The sequence below is a fragment of the Bos indicus x Bos taurus genome, chromosome 10 (genome assembly GCF_003369695.1).
Source record: "Bos indicus x Bos taurus breed Angus x Brahman F1 hybrid chromosome 10, Bos_hybrid_MaternalHap_v2.0, whole genome shotgun sequence".
Lineage (NCBI taxonomy): Eukaryota > Metazoa > Chordata > Mammalia > Artiodactyla > Bovidae > Bos > Bos indicus x Bos taurus.
Window position 1 is genome coordinate 78,725,164 of NC_040085.1, and position 26,475 is coordinate 78,751,638.

The following is a 26,475-nucleotide window of genomic DNA, read 5'->3' on the forward strand; positions in this document are numbered from 1 at the left end:
GAATCAATTATATAGATATTCTTTTTCTGATTCTTTTTCATTATAGGTTATTAATGATATTGAATATAGTTCCCTGTGCTATATAAGTTTTTATTGTTTATCTATTTTATAGATGTGAGTGAGTGAGGGCAAGTTTCTCAGATGTGTCTGACTCTTTGTGATCCCTTGGACTATATAGTCCATGAATAGTCTAGGCCAGAATACTGGAGTGTGCAGCCTATCCCTTCTCCAGAGGATCTTCCTGACCAGGAATTGAACCAGGGTCTCCTGCATTGCAGGCAGATTCTTTACCAACTGAGTTATCAGGGAATCATTTCATATATAGGAGTGTGTATCTGCTAATGCCAGATTCCTAACTAATTCCTCCCCACTTCCTTTCCCCTTTGGTTACCATAAGTTTGTTTTCCATGTCTGGTTAGTCTATTTCTGTTTTATAAATAAGTTCATTTGTATAATTTTTTTTAGGTTCCACATGTAAGTGATATATGATATTTGTTTCCTCCGTCTTCCTAACTTCACTTAGTATGATAATCTCTAGGTCCATCTAGCTCCATGCTGCAAATGGAGCATTTCATTCTTTTTATGGCTGAGTAATATTCCATTGTATGTATATGTATGTACATACATATATATATCTCAATCTCCTTTATCCATTCATCTGTCATCACACTAGTACTTCCTTATATTTTATTGACAAGTAATATTTTATTGTATGGATAAATCAAAGTTTATTTATCCATCTGTCAGTTGATGGACATTTGGGTTGTTTCCACTTCTTGGCTATTATGAATAGTATTGCTAAAGCATTCATGTCAATTTAGATTTTTGACATTGTTTCAAAAGTTAGTCATTGTAAATTTTTGTGTTAAAACAATAATTTAAGTGTATACTTTTAAAACCTACCATATTTTTAAAAATATCATTCTGGTACTTTAATTTTTAAAAATATAGCTGAAGTCTCAAAAAAGTGGGAGTATCCAGCTCACTCTTGACTTTTGAGAGGCTCTGATGCTGCCTCCAATAAATGAGCCCATTTTATCAACCAAGACAACAAATTTCTCAGAGTCAGAAAAACTGTCTTGTACTTCTTGGAATATCCATGATGCCTCAATAATACATGCATTTGGTAACTATTTGCTGACAGTATAGTTCTTCTAGAAATGATGGGGTGGAGTGGGAGGATTAAGTGATAACCAGTGGGAGGCTGTGGGAGGGGAGAGAATAAATTCTAACACAGGTGTTTTCTTTCTGAGTCACCAACCCCTTTTTGCTGGTCAGGAAATTTATGTTGATGTAGTTCACTAGGAATGCTAACAGATGGAATGTGTAAACTAGTAAAGACATAAATCTTGAAGGAAAAATGGAAATTTTCTCTAGATCTTGGCTGAGAAAAGGCCAGCATGGTGTTTCTTGAACAAGCTGGACCAAGCAGGAGCTTGGTCAGTAGAATCAGAAGCTTTTATAGTAGGATTCGCAGCAGCCCTTTGTCTAATTCAACCTGTGGAGTTAGTGAATGTGGCAGAAGAAAGGAGAGGAAAGATGAAAATGGAAGCAATGGAAAGGAGACAGCCAAGACATTCTGGGTGGGAAGAGAGTCTCTTACAACAGCCTCAGTCTGGAAGGACAGGCAAGGATTTGTGGGACCTCTGGAGTATTTTGTCATAACATTTTATTAATATGAATAGATTCAGTTTGCCTGGTGGCTCAGACAGTAAAGAATCTGCCTGCAACACAGGAGACCCAGGTTCGATCCCTGGGTCAGAAAGATCCCCTGGAGAAGGGCATGGCAACCCACTCCAGTATTCTTGCCTAGAGAATTCCATGGACAGAGGAGCCTGGTGGGCTATAGTCCTCAAGGGATCGCAAAGAATCAGACACAACTGAGTAACTAACACACACAAAGTACACAAAGTACAAGGGTAAGGAGATGGAATCCAGCCTCTTAACGGTGAAGTAACAAGTGAACCGATTTGGGAAACAGGAGCTGAAAATGGAGCCTTCAAGGACCCCTGCCAAGTTCCTTCCTCCAGCTTTTCTCCTGTCCTTTCCCCAGCCTGGAGGGTCTAGCTGTCTCTGAGATCCAAGACTATGGCAGCACCCCCCTCCCCTGGCCTCTCATAGCACATCTGCAGTGTACCAAACAATTCTTACTAGACTAAGCATATTGTCTGTGAAAGGTTCTTAAACGTGTCTTATAAAATCGCTCAAAGACAAGGGTGATTTCTGCTGCTGCCCTTCCCACAGTACAGATAGCCTAACAGACCCTCTATTTGGCCTTGCTGACCTACTGAAGAGTTCAGTTCAGCCCTCTTGTTCCTGCCAGTGATGCAGAGAGCACAATAAAGTCCTTTCATTATGAAGTGAAAGTCAGAGATACAGGGGCAGAAAAACTACTCATACAGAATTATTTATTGTCTCAAATGTCTCATGGAAGCCAGATCTTAGAATCTTCAGATTTGATAGATGTGGAAATGACTTTGATATATGTGGTGGTACTTAATGGATTAGTGTTTCACTGGGATGAAGTGTGTAAATTAACAAATAAAAATGGGTTACATGAAACAGGAAAAGGGAAGATTTTCTTTTTCATACTTAACTGATATTCCCCAAGGTTCTTTTTTCCCTCCATGTTCCATAGCTGCTAGGAATTCATAGTGGAAATTATTGCTTTTCATATTTCTGATCATAATAGTGCACCAGAAGGGAGGATCTGATCAGAAGAAAAACAGAGTGAGATTCATATTGCCTTTATTTTACAATAATCACTGAATGTTCCAAAGCTATTTAGGGTATAAATAGCAATCAATATTTTGGAAAGAAAGCTGGATTCACACTACTGTGAATTCTGGATCTTTCCTCTTCCATGGCAAGTTTAGGGGTATTGTGTGCTCTTAGGGGATCCCAGCTTAGGATACAGATATAGTTTGTAACTCTCCCATGATATCTAAATCTTTTAAGCATTAACTACTCTGAGGCTCGTAAGAATTGCTGATCAGCCTTGTGAAACTGCAGCAATGCTTCACAGGAATCTAAAAGTGTTCACACCCATACACACAATACAAGGTGGGAAATACTGTACTGACTCTGTTTTCTTAGGAAAGTCCTGTGACCTGATTTGCTCATTGCCTTGTGCGCTGCAGTTAAAGAGCTTGCTTTAGAATAAGACTAGACTTGTGGATAGAAAATATCACCTATGACTTTCTTTCCCAGACTAATGGGATTCTAGTTTGGGTTTCAAAAGGCTCTTTGTATACCTTGCAAAAGATTCTGGGTCTTTGAATATTTCTGTTCTAGTAAAATGTGGAGTTCTGACCTACATTTAGTATATGACTTTCCTGGGTTATGGAAAAATATGCACTGTCATCTAGCGTGATGTCAGTTTTCTTGAACCCTCTGTGTATATGGTGCAAATTAAAAAGCCAGGTCAAAAAAAAAAAAAAAAGCCAGGTCAACATTAAATAGATTTTTCTTTATAAACATAATGACAAAGAGATTATACAACATCAGGTAAAGAAAAGAATGTGACTAACTCCACTGCTGCCTGTGTCTTGGAGCAAGAGAAGGGCTCATCCTACAAATAATTACCTTTATTTCAAGGGGAAAAAGCCCTGGGAAAAACTTCTGAGTTTTCACTTAGCTAGAGATCTTGGTCGTCATATCCAAATGGTCCCATCGCAATCCTTTTTTCCCGGGCAGTGCGTAGATCTTTGACAAGTGATGAGCGACCTCTGCTTCTTGTGTTTAGGCCCAGGACTGGACTCTGTGACCAGGGACTTGGTGCGCAGGGCCTCACAGGCTGCAGAGAAATATTAACACGTGAACACATAGCCCAAATGTGGTCCTCACATGACAGGTAGATCGAAAGACAAAGCCTCTTCAGCCATAGCTCTATGAACCACCATCATAAATAAGAGAATTGAATCTATGAGTTCAAGACCTGACTGCCGGGAGCCAGCACGGGCGTTCCCACCCATGACAAAAGTCTTGCGGAGAGGCCCTGAAGGCAAAGGCGAATCAGGACTCGAGAGGCCCCCTGGACCTGCCCGAGCATCTACCCCCAAACCAAAATCTGTCTGTTTTACTATTTCACAACTTTCACCAACTCTTCTGACATTAACGGGGGGCTATCCCCGACCACCTTTCTCTGAAGAAAATCAACTTAGAGCTCTAGTTAATAAGTCTCCTGGGCATAATAGGAGTGTTTCAATTCAAACCCCTCTGATGACTTTCTAGCTTGGCTGGCAGGTTTGTTCCGACTCCTGCAGCTACGCATGTGATTGTTCACAGCCTCCCAACCACGAGAGGCACGGGAAGCTTAAGATATTCTAATGCAGAGCTTCTCAGAGAGTTAAAATTGTTAGAATAGAACTAGTAGAGGATTTCTTTGTTGAGCTAATGCTTGCTGCCAAGTCTCCATATCCCTTACCTACTGTGTCCCTGGGAGTGTTATTGATTAATATAGTTGGTATATAGAAATGTAAGTAGTAGCTTTAATGTTTGTAACCTTGGACCCTTGAGTTAATTCTTTTCTTGTTAGAGCCCACCACACTTTGGCCCTTAGGAATGCAACTTTATCTAATGCTTTCGGAGGGTGGCGCCTGACTTTAGAATAATCACCTTTAGAGAAAAATAAGTTTTCTGAAGAAAGGCTCATAAAATGTTAACAGGCCTCCTGGCCAGAAGATGATGTAAATCACCTAAAGCCTTTGCATATGATAAGTTTGCAGAAAGAAAGCCTGGCTTCGATAAGGGTCAGGGACTGCTGACCTTGCATGACTCTACCCCCCTATTATCCTCTATGCACAACTTAAGGTATAAAAACTACTTTGGAAAATAAAGTTGTGGGCCTTGCTCATCAGGCTTGGTCTCCCCGTGTCGTTCTTTCTTGTTTCCTTTTCTCTCCTTTTCTTCTCTGTTCTTCCTTCAGGATGAATGATTGGCGCGAGGGGGCTCTCTGAGACTACTTATTTGCCTGGGCTTCTAAGACCCACTCGAGAAGCTGCCTAAGGTGGGGCACCTTCAGCTATTCGAGAGAGCGCCTGTGGCCTCCGTAGTCAGAGCAAGTTCGGTGTCACGAACTTTATTAGTTTCCCACGTAAACCAGTCAGGTCAAGCCTCTGTGTCTTTCATCTATCCTTTTAATGGACAACGCTGTCCTCCCGAGGGAATCCCTGGATCCAACTGGGGCTGGACCCCGGGACCTGACTCTTGATCCCAGTTAGCAGCCTAATGGGGAGAATATGCCTGAATTGCCCACCCAAGGCTTGGACCTTCACATGGTGATCTTTGGGGAGAGACTGGGTTTTCTTTATCTTTACTGTTACACAGAAGTAGCAGCAGCTATGGGAACTATAGTAGCAACAATTAAAGAGCTTTATTCTTCAGATGTGCTGAGATAGATTCAATCAGAGTGAACAGCACCTGGGGACACAGCACTGCTCTCTTTTCATTTTATAAACCATTGTAGTGATGATCAGGGTTAAGTTTGTACTTAGGTTAAAGCATTCCCAGGAGTCTAGGCTGTTCTAATATCAACCTAAGTTTCTGTATTACTCTATGGAACAGAAAGAGTGATATCTATCTCATTCCTAAATGTATTCTTAGGATCAAAGTATAAATGGAATCCCACTTACTAAATGTCTAAATATATATATGCTATCAATTAAGCTAACAAATTGTTAAATAAAATATATTCTATCACCTACCTTGACAAAAAGACCGTTTTGAATTTGAAAATTTTACATTCTTTGAACTTTTCCTGTTTTTTTTTTTAAACCAGAATATGATGATGCAGGAAAACTGCATTATCAATAAATGCACCATATGTTTTTCTTTTGTAATAGGAATCAAGTAAAATAGTACACATCAGAATTGTGTATTTGCAGGGAACAAACCTATATTGGTACTACAAACAGTGAATTTGCCTTTGTGTATGCATGTATCTTCCTGTTTCATTAAATAAATAGGAACAATTTTGTTATGATGTCTAATGAATTTAATGAGATTGTTTCTGGTTTTTATATACTTAAATATTCTCTAATTAATCTCAAAAGTTTAACCCCAGAGTTTTATATATGCCTATTTACATATTTGCAGAAAGAACACTGGGCCTTGTATAATTTTTCTTACTTAACAAATAACTTATAATTTCAGCTACATATTATATTATATTTTTGCTATTTAAGTAGTAAGAACCAACAAATTATTTATTATCTTGTTTTTTATTACTTAAAAATTTGAATAATATATTATGATGGGCTATATCATTTTAATTTTGACTTTCAAGATGTATTTCTGTCAATCATTTTTATTATATTCTTTGAATATTATACTTGAAATGAAAAATGATGGGACTTTCATGGTGGTCCAGAGGCTAAGAGACTACATTCCCAATGATGGGGTCCAGGTTTAATTCCTGGTCAGGGGACTAGATCCCACACGCCACATGCTGCAACTAAGACTCAAAGCAGACAAATAAATATTTTAAAAAATAAAACTGAAATCATGATAAAAAGTAAGTTTTACCTGCACATGAATGTTTGTAGCAGCTTTATTCATAATCACTATGAATCACTAAAAACTAGAACCAACCTTCAATAGGTGAATGGAAAAACTAACAGTGGTACACCATATGATGAAATACGATTCACAGACAAGAAAGAAGCTCTCAAGCCACAAAAAAGTATGGGTAATCTTGAATATATATTGCTGAGTGAAAGAAGTTAGCCTGAAAAGGCTACTAATGTATGATTTTAATTATATGACATTCTGGAAAAGGCAAAACAACAGAGATAATAAAAAGATCATTGATCTTTGGGTGTTTGAGGGAAGAGAGGATGGAAAAGAGGAAGCAAAGGAGATTTTAGGGTGGTTAAACTATTCTCAGCAGTGGCCACAGGACTGGAAAAGGTCAGTTTTCATTCCAATCCCAAAGAAAGGCAATGCCAAAGAATGCTCCAACTACCACACAATTGCACTCAACTCACACGCTAGTAAAGTGACGCTTAAAATTCTCCAAGCCAGGCTTCAGCAATACATGAACTGTGAACTTCCAGATATTCAAGCTGGTTTTAGAAAAGGCAGAGGAACCAGAGATCAAATTGCCAATCCGCTGGATCATCGAAAAAGCAAGAGAGTTGCAGAAAAACATTTCCGCTTTATTGACTATGCCAAAGCCTTTGACTGTGTGGATCACAATAAACTGTGGAAAATTCTGAAAGAGATGGGAACACCAGACCACCTGACCTGCCTCTTGAGAAACCTGTATACAAGTCAGGAAGGAATAGTTAGAACAGGACATGGAACAACAGACTGGTTCCAAATAGGAAAAGGAGTACGTCAAGGCTGTATATTGTCACCCTGCTTATTTAACTTCTATGCAGAGTACATCATGAGAAATGCTGGGCTGGAGGAAGCACAAGCTGGAGTCAAGATTGCCAGGAGAAATATCAATGACCTCAGATATGCAGAGACACCACCCTCATGGCAGAAAGTGAAGAACTAAAGAGCCTCTTGATGAAAGTGAAAGAGGAGAGTGAAAAAGTTGGCTTAAAGCTCAACATTCAGGAAACTAAGATCATGGCTTCCGGTCCCATCACTTCATGGCAAATAGATGGGGAAACAGTGTCTGACTTTATTTTGGGGGGCTCCAAAATCACTGCAGATGGTGATTGCAGCCATGAAATTAAAAGACGCTTACTCCTTGGAAGGAAAGTTATGACCAACCTAGATAGCATATTAAAAAGCAGAGACATTACTTTGTCAACAAAGGTCCATCTAGTCAAGGCTATGGTTTTTCCAGTAGTCATGTATGGATGTGAGTTGGACTATAAAGAAAGCTGAGCACAAAAGAATTGATGGTTTTGAACAGTGGTGTTGGAGAAGAGTCTTGAGAGTCCCTTGGACTGCAAGGAGATCCAACCAGTCCATCCTAAAGGAGATCAGTCTTGGGTGTTCATTGGAAGGACTGATGTTGAAGCTGAAACTCCAATACTTTAGCCACCTGATCTGAAGAGCTGACTCATTTGACAAGACCCTGATGCTGGGAAAGATTGAGGGCAGGAGGAGAAGGGGATGACAGAGGATAAGATGGTTGGATGGCATCACTGACTCAACGGACATGGGTTTGGGTGGATTCTGGGAGTTGGTGATGGACAGGGAGGCCTGGTATGCTGCAGTTCATGGGGTCGCAAAGAGTTGGACACGACTGAGTGACTGAACTGAACTGAACAGAAACTAGTCTTGAAATGGTGAATACAAGGCATTATGCATTTGTTAAAAGCTATAGAACTATACAGCAAAAGAATGAATCTCAATGAATACAAATTAAAAAAAAAAATCATTTAGGAGGTCAGGGAGTCCCAGGAAGAAACCCAGACTATGGTAAGAGACTATAATTGTAACCTCAATTTAAATACATATTTTTGTTACAGATAGTGTGATGATGATAAAAAATATTTTCAAGCATAAATATAGAATATATTAGAATAAAATTCTGTGTGGAACTCATTTAAAAATAGAATGTAAGTTTAAAAAAAGATTAAATTTTCTATTTCAAAGAAGAGCTTATTTTACAGTTTTTAACATGGATGATATATGTGTGCTAAGTTGCTTAAGTCATTTCTGACTTTTGCAACCCCCTGGTCTGTAGCCCGCCAGGCTTTGCCGTCCATGGGATGCTCCAGGCAAGAATACTGGAGTGGGTTGTCATTTCCTTCTCCAGGGGATGGATGGTAGGTACCAAACTGTTAGAGATTTAGTTGGATGCATTTTTGAAGTGATATAACAATTCATTAAAATATCAATATATAATGCCAGAATATGTAGATATTAGAAATTAGACTCTTTGTATCTACTTAAACTTAAAAACATTTTTATGCATTGTATGCATTATTTATTTTTGGCTGTGCTGCGTCTGTTGCTGTGCATGGGCTTTCTCTACTCTCTGGTTGCAGTGAGTAGGCTTCTCATGTTGCAGCTTCCAGGCTCTAGAGCACAAGCTCAATGGCTGGGGCACAGGGGCCGAGCTGCTCTGTGGCTTGTGGGGTCTTTCTGGATCAGGGATGGAGCCTGTGTCTCCTGTGTTGTCAGGTGGATTCTCTACCACTGAACCACCACAGAAGTCCTTGAAAACATTTCTGATGTCGATGAAAGAAGGTGAAGAGGTGACATAGTTTTTCACAATTCTTTTAGTGGGACTGTAGCAAAAGAGCTGGAAGTTCAACATCCTAGACAGCATCTTACATATTGTACTGCAGGACTTTGCAGACCTTTTCTGTGACGGGCCAAATAGTATATATTTTATGCTTTGACTGTGAGATAGCCTACTCCACTCTGCTGTTGTAGCATGAAAGTAGCCCTAGGGAGTCTGCAATGAACGAGTACAATACAAACTTCCAATACAAGTTTATATGTTGGCACTGAAATTTGAGTTTTGTATAAATTTTACACGACAAAATATTCCTTTTCTTTTGATTTTTTTCAATCAGCCATTTAAAAATATAAAAATCATTCTTAGTCCACAGGAGTTCTGCCAGATTTGGTTTAAGGATTATTACAATACGTTGCTCCCTGATTTACAGTAATTTGGTAAAACAGTGATCCAAATTAGTAAGAGTCAATATTCTCAAAGTTAGCCTGGAGTCTGTCTCACATTTGCCAAAGCAAAGTCCTATATCCTTGAGACTTTAAGCCAAGTAATTCAGAAATGTATAAATTTAAGCATGAAAGTCCTTCTATTGCCAATAACGCCATTCGCCAGAGACAACCTCTGACTTCAGGTATTCAACTGTGCACACAGACACATATATAACACATGTAGTTTTAAAGAAACAATATATAACTGTACATGGGTTGCAATTTTAACAACAAAAAGGGACAACATACATATTGTTCTGCAATTTGATTTTTCAATTACAATATATTTTCAACATCTTTCCTAGTAATAATTTTTAACAAGAATTCTTGATCTTTAGTACATTTGAGCCATTTTCAATTTTGAACTGATAAACAATGAGCATAAGTATCTATCTATCTATCTATATGTTTGTACACATGGGTAGATATTTCTGCTGGATAGATTCTTGGAAGTAGTATTAATATTACTGGATCAAAGATATTCAAATTTTATATTGATGAAGTCATCCAAAAGTTTATCCTAGAGTTTCTCAACCTTGGTACATTTCAGTTCACTTCAGTTGCTCAGTCGTGTCTGACTCTTTGCAACCCCATGGACTGCAGCACACCAGGCTTCCTTGTCCATCACCAACTCCTGCAGCTTACTCAACCTCATGTCCATTGAGTCAGTGATGCCATCCAACCATCTCATCCTCTGTCATCCCCTTCTCATCCTGCCTTCAATCTTTCCCAGCATCAGGGTCTTTTTCAATGAGTCAGCCCTTTGCATCAAGTGGCCAAAGTACTGAAGTTCCAGCTTCAGCATCAGTCCTTCCTTCCAATAAATATTCAGGACTGATTTCCTTTAGGATTGACTGCTTTGATCCCCTTGCAGTCCAAGGGACTCTCAAGAGTCTTCTCCAACACCACAGTTCAAAAGCATCAATTCTTTGGTGCTCAGCTTTCGTTATAGTCCAACTCTCACATCCATACATGACTACTGGAAAAACCATAGCTTTGACTGGATGGACCTTGGTCGGCAAAGTAATATCTCTGCTTTTTAATATGCTGTGTAGGTTGGTCATAGCTTTTCTTCCAAGAAGCAAGCGTCTTTTGGTATATTTAGGTATATTTGGTACATTTAGGTCTGGGTCTGGAGAACCTTTTGTTGTGGCGCTGTATCACACACTGTAGAATGTTTAGCAGCATCTCTGGCCTCTATGCATTAGATGCCAGTAATATCTCCCCTGTTGTGACAAACAAAAATGTCTCTTGATATTGTCAAATGTCCCCTGGGAAGGAGGTGGCAGGGGGCAGGTACAAAATCATCTTGGGCTGAAAACCACTACCTGGACATTTGTTTTCTTTTATGTTCCTTAAATTTCTTTTTCTCCCTATCCCCTTTTCAATAACTTATCATGTTATCCTTCCTTCAAAAAGGAAAAGTTCTTCAAGGAATTTGTGATTTAGTATATATCACCCCTCTGTCATGGGCTAAAATGTGTCTCTTAAAATTCATGTGTTAATTCATTCATTGTTACTTCATTCATTAATCCTAACCAGTAACTCAGAATGTGACTATATTTGGAGACAAGTTCTTTACAGAGGTTATGAAGTTAAAGTGAGGTTTTAAGAATGGACCCTAATCCAATATGACTGATGCTCTTATAAAAAGAAGAAATTTGATCACAGTCTTGTCCAGAGGAAAGACCATATGAAGATTGGGAGAAGCCAATCATCCACAAGCCAAGGAGAGAGGACCCAGAAACCAGTCCCATCAAAACCTTGATCTCAGACTTCCAGCCTCTAGAATTGTGAGAAAGTAAATTTCTGTTGTTCAAGTCAGCCAGTCTGTGGTACTTTGTTATGGCAGCCCTGGCAATCTAATATATCTTCCCAATGTGGGGAGGGGGGAAGAATTAATGAAAAAGGCAATGACTAATAACAACATTTAGAACTGGACATGGAACAACAGACTGGTTCCAAATAGGAAAAGGAGTATGTCAAGGCTATATATTGTCACCCTGCTTATTTAACTTCTATGCAGAGTACATCATGAGAAATGCTGGGCTGGAGGAAGCACAAGCTGGAATCAAGATTGCTGGGAGAAATATCAATAATGTCAGATATGCAGATGACACCACTCTTACGGCAGAAAGTGAAGAACTAAAGAGCCTCTTGATGAAAGTGAAAGAGGAGAGTGAAAAAGTTGGCTTAAAGCTCAACATTCAGGAAACTAAGATCACGGCTTCTGGTCCCATCACTTCATGGCAAATAGATGGGGAAACAGTGGAAACAGTGTCTGACTTTATTTTTCTGGGCTCCAAAATCACTGCAGATGGTGACTGAAGCCATGAAATTAAAAGACGCTTACTCCTTGGAAGGAAAGTTATGACCAACCTAGATAGCATATTCAAAAGCAGAGACATTACTTTGTCAACAAAGGTCTATCTAGTCAAGGCTATGGTTTTTCCAATAGTCATGTATGGATGTGAGAGTTGGACCATAAGAAGTTGGACCATAAAGAGTTGGACCTGAGTGCAGAAGATGCTTTTGAACTGTGGTTTTGGAGAAGAGTCTTGACAGTCCCTTGGACTGCAAGTGGATCAAAGCAGTCAATCCTGAAGGAGATCAGTCCTGGGTGTTCACTGGAAGGACTGATCCTGAAGCTGAAACTCCAATACTCTGGCCACCTGATGCGAAGAACTGACTCATTTGAAAAGACCCTGATGCTAGGAAAGATTGAGGGCAGGAGGAGAATGGGACGACAGAGGATGAGATAGTTGGATGGCATCACCGACTCGATGGATGTGAGTTTGAGTGAACTCTGGGAGTTGGTGATAGACAGGGAAGCCTGGCGTGCTGTGGTCCATGAGGTATCAAAGAGTCGGGCACGACTGAGCAACTGAACTGAACTGAACTGAACTGAATCCAAAGGAAAAAGTAACAATGGGTTGTGGTGGAGGAGATAACTTTTCTGAGAGGCTTCAAATCATTCTATGTAGCTTTAAATATAGGATAGGCTCTATCCAACCTCTTTTCTACAGCAGCTTTTCTGATGAACAATTATTAATATTTATAATCTCAGTATCAAATTTCTTTAATTAATAAAGGTAATTCAAGAAAACAAGAGCAAGGCAAACAATGATTAGAGATCAGGAAAAATGAAAGAATTAGAGGAAGTGAAGTTTGTTGCTTAAAAAACACTATATTTTTAATTGTATAAATGATATTTACAATGTAGAAAACCCAGACCATGCAAATAAACAAAAAAGAAGAAAGTAAACATCACCTGAAATCCCACGATCCAAAGGCAATCACTGTTAAATATTGTGGCATAAGGACTCCCAAACTTTTTTCACTAGTATGTATATATGGGCAGATGTATAGATAGAAATACACATACACACCACACACATGCGTGTGCACACACACACACACACACATGCCGGGAGCCGGCATATTGCATATTGAGTGCATATTGCATATTGAGTGCAGCACTTTTCAGGATCTGGAATAGCTCAACTGGAATTCTATCACTGCCGGTAGCCAGCGTGAGGAACTCCGCCCATGACAAAGGTCATGAGGAAGGAGGCTCGGCATACGCAAAGGCGGGATCGAGCTTCAGGAGTCCCCCTGGAAATTCTCGAGCAATCTACCCCCAAAACCAGAGTCTGCCTACTTTCTGCTTTGTGCTTTCACCTACACCTCTGACTTTACGGGGGGCTGTCCCCCACTACCTCTCTGAAAAAAGTTAGCTTACAGCTCCAGTTAATAATTCCTGGGTGTGACAGTGTTTAACCTACAAACTCCTTTGGAAATCCTCTAGCCTGCCTGAATAGGTTTTTCCGGCCACATGTGATTGTTCAGAGCCTCCCAACTGTGAGAGGCAGGAGATGTTCTAAACTGTCTAAACACAGATTCTTTTGAGTAGCTAAAAGATTGATTAGAAATTGTATTGGTGAAGGGATTTTCACTTGTTGGGCCAATGTTTGCTGCTAAGTTTCCATATCCCTTGCCTGCTGTGTCCCTGGCAGTGTATTGATTAATATAATTGGTGTAAGTAGTAGCTTTAATGTTTGTAACCTGGGACCCTTGAGTTAATTCTTTTTCTTGTTATAGCCCACCACACCTTTGCGCTGTAGGAATGCAACTTTATCTAATGCTTTTGGAGGGTGGCTCCTGACCAATCACCTTTAGAGAAAAATAAGTTTTCTGAAGAAAAGGTCTTAAAATGTTAACAGGCCTCCGGGCCAGAAGATGATGCAAATCACCTTAGCTTTTGCATATGATAAGTTTGCAGGAAGAAAGCCTGGTTTGCTGCAAGACTCTACCCCTTCCCCCATTATCCTCTATGCATAACTTAAGGTATAAAAACTACTTTGGAAAATAAAGTGCGGGCCTTGTTCACCGAAACTTGGTCTCACCATGTCGTTCTTTCTCTTACCTTCTGGCTGAATTATTTAGCCTCTTTTCTCCACTGAATTTCCTCACTGAGCTATCCTTATTTCAGCCTCTTTTCTTCACTGAGTTTTACTGAGCTATCCTCATTCTATTACTCTTTATATCCTTAATTAACGTTTAATTAAGCAATTGTTTCCTGATCTTCGCCTACGCCGTCTCTCCTTCGAATACCCTGGATCAGCCGGGGCTGGTCCCCGGCACACACACACACATTCCTGAATGGGAACCTACTGTATCACTTATTTTGTCTGTTTCTTTTTCCTTATTCAATGGTATATTGAGAAGTTATTCCATGTCAGTAAATTATATTTCTAGAAATTGTTTTTGTTTTCTAAAAAATTTTTGGCCATGCCTGTGACATGTGGAACCATAGTTCTCCAATCTGGGGTCAAACCTGCATCCCCTGCATTGGAAGAATGGACTCTCCACTGCCGGACCACCAGGGAAGTCCTAGAAAATGGTTACTAATAGCTACTTTTGTTGAACTAAGTAGATCCATTGGAAAAAGATGAAATTAAAGGTAAGCCAGTCCCTAGAAGGTGCCTCCCAGTCGCAAGGGAAACTTAGAAGACAGATAGAAACAACATTCTTTATTTGAGGAAATCACAAAAATGTTGAAAAAAGAAGTGGATGAGGTCACAGGAAAGACTTAGAGTAGAAGATACTTGTACAGGATGTGGTAAAGACAAATCTACGGCCCTCCTCCAGCTAAGCACAGTATTCCCCAGCTTTGCCAGCCAAGAAGCATAGGTCATCCCCCCAGTTCACTATAGGATGCGTCCACTTTATTTTGAAAACTGCTCTCTTTGAAAAAACAAAGCTCCCAGTGACAGCCTTAACTTGCCCATTGCAGTATTTCCCCAGAGAATCTTGTTATCAGGGTCTGGCGAGCACACACAGCCTGTTTGTCAATTAGGAAGAGGGCTCCCCCTCTGCTGGCCCTTCCTCCAGACACTGCAGCCCTAGATTAGGGCACAAGACTTTCCAGGAGAACATCAGTTGGTTTCAACCCTTACTTTGGCCTTTGGCTCTTGGCCAGGTAACTGCAGAGCGATAGCTCACACAATGGCCTTGTTTGATACGGTCCCATTGACACACTTAAACTTCTACAGGGCATGTGCATGAATAATCTGCCCATTTCATGCTGTCATCCTGCCCAACTAAAGTACTTCTCTGCCTCCTGCACTCCTAGTTCCTCCGAACTGGGCCAGAGGCACCAAAGCCATCGTCCATGGCTTTGCTTCATAATAATAAATTATAGCTATAATTTTTAAAGTGTGTAACCTTTACCAGATCCTGCACTAAGTGCCTTGCATCCATTATTTTATCCTCACAACAACACTATGAAGAAGTATATTCAATGACTATTCCCACTTTACAGATGAGATTACTGAGATCTGAGAGAGTAACGTGATGTAAGTCCAACATGTTCATAACTGCTTGCAAGGGTGTAAACTCAATGCACGTGAGTCTGAGTGAACTCTGGGAGTTGGTGATGGACAGGGAAGCCTGGCGTGCTGCAGTCCATGAGGTCACAAAGAGTCAGACACGACTGAGCGACTGAACTGACTGAACTGGCTGACAATGATTATACATCAAGGGGGGATGTCTCCGTGGTTAATCTAACAGGGGCAGCCCAACTTCAACTACAATCTCTGTTTGTCGTCTGTAGGGAGGGAAGTCTCCAGGATACCTGGTTTTCACTAGCAATGTTTTCCTCACTCTTGGGCAGGGTTCAGGCCCAGTTCACATCCTGTCTTTAAGACGGATAACAGGCTTCAAGATGGAGTCTCTCCTGCTTTCCTCACACTGGCCCCAACAAAATGAGAGGCCCAAATTTAAGAAGTTGATTTAAGGTTCAGAGGAGGTGCGATTGAAGATTCTGTACAGAGAAGTTGAAGCTAATAAAACAGAATTCCAGAGAGGGTGGGAAGGGCAGATATCAAGAATACAAGAATAGCCCCGATTCTCTTCATGAATCTCAGTTTTGCCCCCTCTCCACCCCTCCCACCCAAGAGAGCTGGGCTGAGGGCAGGTGATTGATGAGAGACCCCGGCCCAAGGTGCAGCGTGCAGTTCTTCTTAAACACCAGGGGTAGCTTGGAGCGAAAACGCAGAACTCAAAAGTTGGTCTCCCACAGCAGTCTGGGGACACAGGAATTTTCTTGGATGGATGTTCAACTGCCACCAAAAATAATGATATTGCTCACCTCTGCGCGTGGACTCCAGAATCTCTGGCAGCCTGTCTGTAGAGCAAAGCTCCTTTGATTCACTTGGAATGGAGAAATTTGGGTCACGTGGTTAAGCACAAGCCAATCATTGTGGCCTTAGGATACTGGATTCCAGTGATGTTCCAGGCCTTCCACAGTTTGGAGCATTCACTGTACTCTGCAGCACTTCTGGAGCCCAAGTGGAGCCCCACCTGATCCATAGCAACTGAGTGTAAGACAAAGAATGGTCATTCAAAGGAAATTCTGTGTCTTCCTACTAGGGTGGATGTGGAGCCCAACACCAAGGTCAGAGGTGTGGAGCCCTGTACAAAGTTCACAGGATAAAAATCTCTGAACCTGACCAAGCCCCATAGCAACTGTTGCCATGAGCTTTTGGATCAAAACTGGCCAGTTCCCAGACTTCGTATTATGTAAAATACTCATCCTACTATCCACCCTAGAGCATCCTAACCAATCACCTAATGCCACCATTCCAGTAGGAATTTTCTGTCTTGAGGCCATAAAAGTTTGTTCGGCTCTCCCTTAAGCTGGCCCACTGTTCTAACAGCTTGTCCCACTCTAACAAACTTTATTCTCCTCTCCTGCCTCATGTCTGGAAATTCTTTTCCAACCTGCCACACAGACCAGGACAGTGGGGGGTTGGGGGGTTGGGCAGGTAACAATGACAATGATCATCACTCAGTCTTGTCTGACTCTCTGCGACCTCATGGGCTATACAGTCCATGGAATTCTCCAGGCCAGAATACTGGAGTGGGTAGCTGTTCCCTTCTCCAGGGTATCTTCCCAATCCAGGGATCAAACCCAGGTCTCCCACATTGCAGGCCAATTCTTTACCAGCTGAGCCACCAGAGAAGCCCTGGGCAGGTAAAGTCAGCATGTTTACTGAATATGGAATTAAGTCAGAAAACATTCCATTCAGTTTAATTAAGAAGTAGCCTTGATGACCTTGAAGTTTGAGCTGGATCAAACTCGCAAAGATGAAGGGTAGAAAAAGGATTGTGCATTATCTCGCATGTTGATTGTGTCCTCGGAAATGTAAGTCCCAAGAGGGCAGGTGATAATGTTTCATTGTTTTCCTCGTGATTGTTACCCCATGTTGTCGCGATGTCTGTCACTTAGTAGGTAGTCAGTAAACATTTGTTATATTAAAAAAGAAATACAAGTAGAAAAGTCCATGGATTTTTTTTTTTTTTTTTTCAGGGAGAGAGGGCTATGACTGAAAATTTGTAATGGAGAGAGGACAAAGGGAAGTTAGGCGGCGGAATTTAGGGCTTCAATCAATATCTGTAAAGAGGACCAGATGGACCAGAAGTTTGAACTTAGAACTCTGCCTGAGTGCATTCCTTTAAACCAAGAATTGTCAGCTTTCTCTTGCAAAGCTGCTGGGCAACGTGTTTTTCGGAAACGGGGATAACCCTGCGAACACCGCAATCTGCAGACGCAGGAAGGAAAGAAGAGTTAAGTCTCAACTTTTTCCTGGAGTCCCTGACAACTTGATTTTTAAATTTCCCTCTAAATATGGAACCCATGTTACTTTGGCAGAGACTCCGCGGCTCTAAGGGAACCCGAGCATTTAATTAACGTTTTCTAACTGGGGAAGCGGGAAGCGCCGAAGAAGAATGGTGGGCGTGGACAACCCGAAGGCAGCTGGAGGCCCGCCCCCTTCCCAGAGTACACTGCGTCCGCCGAGTGCGTGAGCCAGCTTCCGGCCGTCTCCCGCTGTACCAGCGGGAGGGTCGGACCATGGACGGGCTCCGGGCTAGCGCCGGGCTGCTGAGACGCGGGCGGTTGAGGCGCCGGCGCCAGCAACAGCCACACAGCGGGTCGGTCCTGGCCCTGCCCCTGAGGCCCAGGAAGATCCGACGGCAGCTGAGGAGAAGTGTCTCGTCCCGAATGGCCGCGCTCAGGGCCCAGACCCTGCAGAGCGAGGACTCGGAGGACTCGAGGGTGGAGTCCACGGTCGGTGAACCCGGGGACCCGCTGGCGGGAGGGGCGGCGGCCCTCTCGGATGCGACCGGGCGGGAGCCGCACGGCCAGCTCGGGCCCGTGGAGCTGCTGGAGGTTTCGCCTGCGTCCCGCTCCCTGCAGACTCCCCGCGCCCTGGTGGAGGCGCAGACCCCGGCGGCACGCTTGGTGGAGGCGCAGACCCCGGCGGCACGCTTGGTGGAAGCGCACACCCCGGCGGCACGCTTGGTGGAAGCGCACACCCCGCCAGCGCGCCTGGTGGAGGCGTCGGCGCTGCCCGCGCGCCTGGTGGAGACCTCGGCCCTGCTGTGCTCTACCCAGCACTTGGCGGCCGTACCACCGTCCGTGGCTCCTGCCATGCTTTCGGGGCCGCAGGGGGAAAGCGCGGGCGAGGAGCTGCCCTGGGACTCCCCGCTGCAGCGCATCTTGGCCGAGCTGAATCGCATCCCTAGCAGCCGGCGACGGGCGGCGCGCCTCTTCGAGTGGCTCATCTCGCCCATGCCTCCGGACCATTTCTACCGGCGCCTGTGGGAGCGCGAGGCAGTGCTGGTGCGGCGGCAGGACCACAGCTACTACCAGGGTCTTTTCTCTACCGCCGTCCTCGACTCCATACTGCGCAACGAGGAGGTGCAATTCGGACAGCACCTGGACGCCGCGCGCTACATCAATGGGCGGCGCGAGACCTTGAACCCGCCCGGCCGCGCCCTGCCCGCCGCCGCGTGGTCCTTGTACCGGGCCGGCTGCTCCCTGCGCCTCCTCTGCCCACAGGCTTTCTCCACCACCGTGTGGCAGTTTTTGGCCGTACTCCAGGAGCAGTTCGGAAGCATGGCAGGCTCCAACGTTTACCTTACGCCCCCCAACTCGCAGGGCTTTGCCCCCCACTACGACGACATCGAGGCTTTCGTGCTGCAGCTGGAAGGTAGGAAACTCTGGCGGGTCTACAGACCGCGGGTGCCGACCGAGGAACTGGCCCTGACGTCCAGCCCCAACTTCAGCCAGGACGACCTCGGAGAGCCGGTGCTGCAGACGGTGCTGGAACCTGGAGATTTGCTCTATTTCCCCCGAGGCTTCATTCACCAAGCCGAATGCCAGGATGGGGTGCACTCTCTGCACTTGACCTTGTCCACATTCCAGCGTAATACTTGGGGCGACTTCCTGGAGGCTGTACTGCCCCTGGCAGTGCAGGCCGCAATGGAGGAAAATGTGGAGTTTCGTAGGGGGCTGCCCCGAGACTTTATGGATTACATGGGGGCCCAGCATTCGGATTCTAAGGATCCGCGAAGAACCGCTTTCATGGAGAAGGTGCGGGTCCTGGTTGCCCGCTTGGGACACTTTGCCCCAGTTGATGCTGTGGCTGACCAGCGAGCCAAAGACTTCATCCACGATTCTCTGCCCCCTGTGTTGACTGACAGGGAGAGGGCACTAAGCGTTTACGGGCTCCCAATTCGCTGGGAGGCTGGAGAACCTGTAAACGTGGGAGCCCAGTTGACAACAGAAACTGAAGTGCACATGCTTCAGGATGGTATAGCTCGGCTGGTGGGTGAGGGGGGCCATTTGTTTCTTTATTACACAGTGGAGAACTCCCGAGTTTATCACCTGGAGGAGCCTAAGTGCTTGGAGATATACCCCCAGCAAGCTGATGCCATGGAACTCTTGCTTCGCTCCTACCCAGAGTTTGTGAGAGTAGGGGACTTGCCCTGTGACACTGTGGAGGACCAGCTTTCCTTGGCAACCATGTTATATGATAAGGGGCTGCTGCTCACCAAGATGCCTCTAACCTGAACTACTTAATCACTAAATGCCAGAAATAAGACAGTAATGATTCTCTCCCACCACCTTTTGAGGGAGAAAACTCATTTTCTTACTTGATACCCATCAGTGTGTTTATATTTACCTTTATGACTGCCTCAGTGTCACAGAAGTCAGACAATCTTCTAGGAGACACCTCACCTAGGCACAGAAGTAAAAGCAGGAGTTGGAGATGGAAAAGGAGCCTTTTCTGCAGGAGTAACTTGATTCCTGATCATTTGAGAGACCAACTTCATCATCACCCTCAGGCTTCAGAGTACTGTGTGGCATTTGCTGTGTTACTCTGCTTGAGACATCAGAAGTTTTTACCTGGAATGTGCATCCTTCATTTGAGTTCTCTTTCATCAGTTTGGGGGGAGGGTTGGGGTCAGTTTCCTGTTTGTTACTGTGAGTTTGTGTGAATGTTAGAAAAATTATTAAAGTGCCAGAGAGTTTTCCTTTTCTGAGGCTAAATTATTGTGTGGCATGGTCTGAAGAAATGTGGGAGGAAGGAGGGTAGATAGGGGAAAACTGCAGTGGCTGAGGCACAAGGTAACTTGGGGTGGATGTAGGATTGGGGCCAATTTTGCAACCCTGGGGGTAATTGATTCATTTTAATCATGCTCCTTGAACCCCAAACAGCACAATCCTATTAGAAAAATTATAAGTATATTATGTTTTTTAAAGGGTATTATGTTTTTCCTCAGTGCTTGCTTGCATCAGGGGCTGGCGCTGCTCCTAAAATAGGCAACATGTTACTAGCTGCGCTGTCAGAGGCCACAGTCAGCCAACTTGTAGCAGGCTGGCCCTGAGGGAATGCTGGTGTCCAAGTTACTTTCCACTCTTATTTTTTTCTGGTAGTTGAAAGAAACTTCCCCAAATCTGGCAAATGAATATTCTCATTGTTGGTGGAAGAGAGCCTGGTGTACCAGAGGGAGCACTGGACTTGGAACCAGAAAACCTGGGTTTGGGGTGGTGGCTGGTGGGCAGCTAGCTGGCTGGATGACCTGAGGCTGCTGCTGCTATGCCTGGGCGCACTTGATTTTATGTTTTGGTACAGCTTGATGTTTCCACCTCATCATTTAGGTTGTATCTGGGACTTTTAAGATCATTTTGCCATGAGTGCTAAGTTTCAGTTATATAAAGTTGAGAACTTGATGAAGTCTTTTTAAGTTGCAAAAGCCTAGATGTACATGAGAGTACATCTCAGCCTATTCAAGGTTAAGCTTCAAGGCTTTTTCGGAGTGCTTAGCCAGACATACAGCAGTTTTTTTGTTTTTCTAAGGTGTCCTTTTTTTTGACCTCACTTTCAAATTGGTTCAGTTAGAGCTACATCATTCATTTTCGTAAAGGGACCAGATAGCAAAATCAAAACCCAAGGGGCAAGGAAAAGATAACAGACTGAGATGGTGGCCAAGAAGAAAGAGAAGTATCCTTTCCTGGCTCTCATCCTACAGGGCTCACAACTAAGTCCCCAGACATCCAGTCCTGAAAAAGGCTTGTTAAGGGAATCAAGGCATAGGACTCATTCCTAGAAAACCTACCCTGAAAAATTTCTTGGAGAAAAGTATGGAGCTTCAGTGGTTTTTGCCCTTCTTTGGGTTGCACATAAACACGTTTTGCTTCCTCCTTCACTTTTTTTACGGCTGCCTCAATCTTGAATACTTTCTGTATCAACAGTTCCTTTTGGCTTAGTGTTTGAATCTGAAACAGAACAGATGATGATTAAAAAAAACTATCAGGCTGCAGATCATCAAAAAGTGTTAATGAAGTAACATATTGCATCATGCTTATTAATATTAGGTGGTACATAAAATGCCTGAGAACATTGTTCTCTTGTGACGTTGGTTGGACATTTTTATACCCGTTAATGAAAAAACCACCTGTAAATGAAAAATTTAGCTTTTGGGCATGATGAATCTGCTAAGAAATGCCTGATGTGAAATTGGTTTTGTGAATTATATTTAGAAAGAATCTTTTGCCTTTTTAAAAGTATTTTTCCCCTCTACTCATCTCTGCCAGCAGCTTTGAAAAATTAGAACCACCTGTTTAGCTAGTGTTCCTTTGGGGAAAGAGCCCAGATTAGGAATTAAGAGAAATTTAGAAGGAAAAAGAAAATCTAGGGGGCCACCTCCAATCCCTCATTCCTTCTTTATACCCATCTGCAAAAAAGAAGGAACTTGGGTTTAGAGAATAGTGGGGAGAACACGGGAAGGAAGGAAACAGTATTTCAGAAACAGCAACTTGATGGGACTAATAGGTTCTGCTGTTTGTAGTTTTATTATTAGGATTTTATAATCCTGTCTTGCACAGATGTGTTTTGTATCTTCAAGTGATACTGTTTTCTCTGAGATTGTAGAAAATATTTCTACAATTAGAAATATTGAAAATGTATCTACATGCTTGGGGAAGGGAGTCTGAGAAACTCTTGTTGAGTCGCTAAGTTGTATTGATTCTTTTGCGACCCCATGGACTGCCAGGTTCCTCAGCCCATGGACTTTCTCAGGCAAGAATACTGGAGTGGGTTGCCATTTCCTTCTTCAGGGAATCTCTCCTACCCAGAGATGGAACCTGCATCTCCTGCTTTGGCAGGCAGATTCTTTATCACTGAGCCACCAGGGAGGAACTCTTGAGAACCCTGAATTTTTTCTTGAAAACATAGCTTATACTTATCTACCCTGTTCCTGATCTCCTGAAGCATTTCTTGGTTTCCTTCATTTTCTAAGTTGAGTATTTTCATTGCATGGTGAATTTCTCTGAAAGGTAAGAAGAACTTCTTAGATTAAATCTTCCTTTCCTTGAAAGCATGGAGGTGGAAAATACAGCCCTTGGAATCGGACAAGAATTCCAATCTCAAGTTCCAATCTCAACTGTGCAGTTTTGCTGAGCTTTATTTGCAAAACTGGTATGATGTTTAGCTTGTAGGGGTGTTCTGTAGTTTTTGAGATGACATATTTGAAGGTACTAATAGATAATGTTTATTGAACACCTTTATGACAGGTACTAACATGTTATCTCCTTAATCACCACCACATACCCATATGGTAGACTACCGTTTGCATCTGATACATGAAAAAATGGGCTCGGAGAATTAACTTACCCAGGCTCACATAGCTAGCACATGTGTGAGCTGGGGTTCAAATCCTGCTCTTATGGACTCCAAAGCCTGTCATCACTAAGTAGGCACTTGAGAACTGTTAATTGAATTAAAAAACCACCTGGAATGCTGAACAAATACGTAAACTACCTGAGCTTCACTTTCAATCTAATTTAGTCCTGTTTTTCTGTTGCCTACGTGGATAGTAGATGAATGGCACAGGTAAGCCTGTGGTTTTTACAGCTGTTAAGCAGCCTGAAGAGTCAGGGACACAGTCTGTTAACAAGGTTGGAAGAATTGGCAGTACAAGAGGTCTTGGCAAGAACCAGAGGTTAGTGCTTACTTCAGAACAGCCTCATGGTTCTCTAGGAGCAGCACGTCGAGGAAGGTGTCCCTGACCCGGTCTCCTTGAAGTTTGAGGGCTAGAATGCTCCGGCAAGCCTCTAGTCGTACACCTGGGGATTCTTCATAGTGGACAGCCCAGAGCAGGAGGTCTGTCAGCTGGGGACTCACGCAGCCAATTTGCCCCAAAGCTGCAGAGATTAGAGGGCATGTCCCACTGTCACTTAAGACTGCGTTGGCTGTGTCCTAGCATCCAGAAGTGGCCTTACTAGTAAATACTAAGAAAGAATAGGCAACCACTTGCTAAATTAAATATTACAAAAACTAAACTAAGTATATTGTCTTTGAAAAGTGGTGAAAGTCGCTCAGTCGTATCTGACTCTTTGCAACCCCATGGACTATACAGTCCATGGAATTCTCCAGACCAGAATATTGGAGTGGGTAGCCTTTCCCTTCTCCAGGGTATCTTCCCAACCCAGGGATCAAACCCAGGTCTCCCACATTGCAGATGGATTCTTTACCAGCTGAGCCACAAAGGAAGCCCAAGAATACTGGAGTGGGTAGCCTATCACTTCTCCAGTGGATATCTTCCCTTTTAGATGACAATCAGTATTTTAGGAATTCTCTAGAGAATTCCCAGGAGGGGGATATTTCAATCCTTGTCCATTAGGATGTGAGAATACACTAACGTATTTACCTAGGGATGAGATATGGGATGGATAACTCAGAAGACCAGCCTAGTCAAGTAAGGGGAAAAGAAGGTATAGTTACACTTCATGGTTCTACCCAGCGCTGATCCTCATAGGGACCTGCCAGACTGTCAGAAGCAATGTCAAAGATCCGTAAAAAGAAGCTCCAGGAAATGTGAGGGCAGGATTTTAGGTTTGCAGCAGTCTTAAATCTGGTCTGACTTTCACGGAGTCCTATGGTTGACACCTCTACAGAAAGCAAGTATATCCAGTAGTGGATACCTCCTTGGAACTCATACCTAACTGTTGTCAGTCCTCTTAACATAGACCTAGACTCGGGATCCTTAACTAAAAATTGAAGGAAATGATTTTTAATTTCTTCTGAGAAGCTGTGATCATCCCCTCCCTTCCCCTCTACCCTCTTCCTAAAGAGATTCTGGGGATCCTCTATATAAAACATGGAAAGGTATTAGAGGTAGAGGAGTTGGAGCCACTGCCATAATACCTCGAATGGCAAAGGCCTTGATTTTCCAGCAGGGATCTCCCTGTATCAGATTCAGAAGGCATTCAAGGACCTAGGATGGATAAAAGGCAGTTTTGAGTGGAGAGAATAAGCAGAATGGACAGGGTCTGCTCTTCTCTAAAATGTGCTTTAAATGGAAAAGTGAGCTATCAAATCTAGTGACAAATGAGCTGGAGCCAGAAGTACTAGCTTACATACAGTGTTCTTTCCTGTCTAGAGATTGATTTTCGCAGCTCACAGATCTCTGGCCGTATAGGCTTCTTTTGAATACCTTCGTCAGGTTTTCCACTAATAACTAGAGATTATAACTCCATCCGCTGGAATTGATCCCAAAGCCTATGAGCACACATGTCATGAGAAGCTGGTTAACTGAGGTGAGAACAGGCTTCAGGGGTGTGCTCTAGAGTGAGTCTAGGCTGGCTTGGAGCTATGTGTGGTCCTAACTGTTGGTGTGACCTATATATCTCCTCACCTTCCTGTTCTGATCTCTCATTCTGTGTCCCTACAGAATGGTGAGTGATCTATGTATGAGGGAAGCACAGGGTAATGTCCTCTTGGGTCAATCAGGTAAGAAGGGTACATGTCTCCTTGACTCACCATATTATCACGGATCTGCAGGGCACCAGCTGCCAAACAAGCTGCCCGCCGAACTGCCATGAAGTCATCAGAGAAGCAGTTCAGAAAGCTTGGGAGAAGCTTGACGGTCATAAGCTTGAGCCCACAAATCAGGTAGAGGGCTTCCACACGCTCCTGGAAATTTCCTTGACCCAGCTTGATTCTGTAAGGCACAGGTGCTTTTATTTTCCCTCCTCAAACTTTTTCCATTCCTTTCTTTACCCCTACTCCTACCTCCAGTGCCCTCAGGCTGAAATCTAGCTTCTGTAGACTCGCCATTATCCACTCCCACCCTTTCCTAGTTAGCCTTATCCCCACTAATTTGTTTCACCAGGTAGAGACCTCAACTGTTTTATTTACTTGAATCCCTATTACCTAGCGTATGCTAGATGCTAAACCCTGTTGAATGACTGAATAAAGAAAACTTGAAACATATACCTCTTGCTTCAGTCAAGTTCTCTTCTCGTGCCTTCACATGTGTCATGTTCACTTCAGTATTTGGCTTCTAGTATGGAATGTCTTACCTTCTCTCTGCTTATGTAGTCTTATCCATCCTTCATGAAACTTGACCTTGCTAGGCATTTGTGTATCTTATATAATCAGAATCATGTCATATGTTTGAACTCTCAAGACATCTAAAACAGTGCCTGAACACATAATGGGCATTCAATTAATGGTTCCTCCCTTATCCACATTCTTAGTATCTATAGGGACAGTTAACTTTTTATTTTATTAAAAAAAAAAATCTGCAGTGGCTCTTGTACAAGGCTGAGCATACTGAGCAGCTCAATAAATGCCGTTTCTTTCTCCATATTGACAAGGTATTACCTGATTGTGTCATGCACCTCTTTTCCAAGGTTCATTTGCCCCAGAGCTTGGGCAGCTGCTTGTCTCACTTTCTTATTCCAGTCACTCAACATCAGCTGGATCAACTTATGTTTCATATCCTATAAACAGGTATAATAGTTAGCTTCCATTTATCACCGCATCAGTTTTGCATGTTCAGTCGCCAAGCTGTGTCTGAATCTTTTCGACCCTGTGGACTGTAGCCTGCCAGGCTCCTCTGTCCAGGGGATTTCCCAGGCAAAAATACTGGCGTGGGTTGCCATTTCCTCCTTCAGGGGATCTTCCCGACCCAGGGATTGAA

General features: G+C 43.1%; 2 protein-coding genes and 1 non-coding gene across 6 annotated transcripts in view; 1 reads left to right on the forward strand and 2 right to left on the reverse strand.

Annotated features, from left to right (window-relative positions):
* Positions 1–237: 237 nt before the first annotated feature.
* TRNAC-GCA lies at positions 238–309 on the reverse strand. Its single transcript has one exon. It is a non-coding gene; the product is annotated as a tRNA-Cys (tRNA).
* Positions 310–3,491: 3,182 nt separating this feature from the next.
* Positions 3,492–26,475, reverse strand: part of HEATR4 (HEAT repeat containing 4) — a 48,122-nt gene continuing 25,138 nt past the window's right edge. For 2 of the 4 annotated variants that reach the window (XM_027552365.1, XM_027552366.1), the window contains exons 10-15: positions 26,157–26,275; positions 25,311–25,491; positions 24,696–24,765; positions 23,503–23,692; positions 22,740–22,818; positions 20,431–21,766 (exon numbers count right to left, since the gene is read on the reverse strand). In XM_027552365.1, coding sequence (XP_027408166.1) covers positions 21,509–21,766; positions 22,740–22,818; positions 23,503–23,692; positions 24,696–24,765; positions 25,311–25,491; positions 26,157–26,275 — 897 coding nt within the window. In that variant the 3' untranslated portion in view covers positions 20,431–21,508. Of the gene's footprint in view, positions 3,797–20,168; positions 20,225–20,430; positions 21,767–22,739; positions 22,819–23,502; positions 23,693–24,695; positions 24,766–25,310; positions 25,492–26,156; positions 26,276–26,475 lie in introns of those variants that run through there. The other 2 variants (XM_027552368.1, XM_027552367.1) reach the window with 2 other exon arrangements.
* On the forward strand, positions 17,981–20,524 carry RIOX1 (ribosomal oxygenase 1). The gene has a single exon (XM_027552369.1). It carries the CDS (start codon positions 18,053–18,055, stop codon positions 20,054–20,056), a length of 2,004 nt encoding a protein of 667 aa, XP_027408170.1. The 5' UTR covers positions 17,981–18,052; the 3' UTR covers positions 20,057–20,524.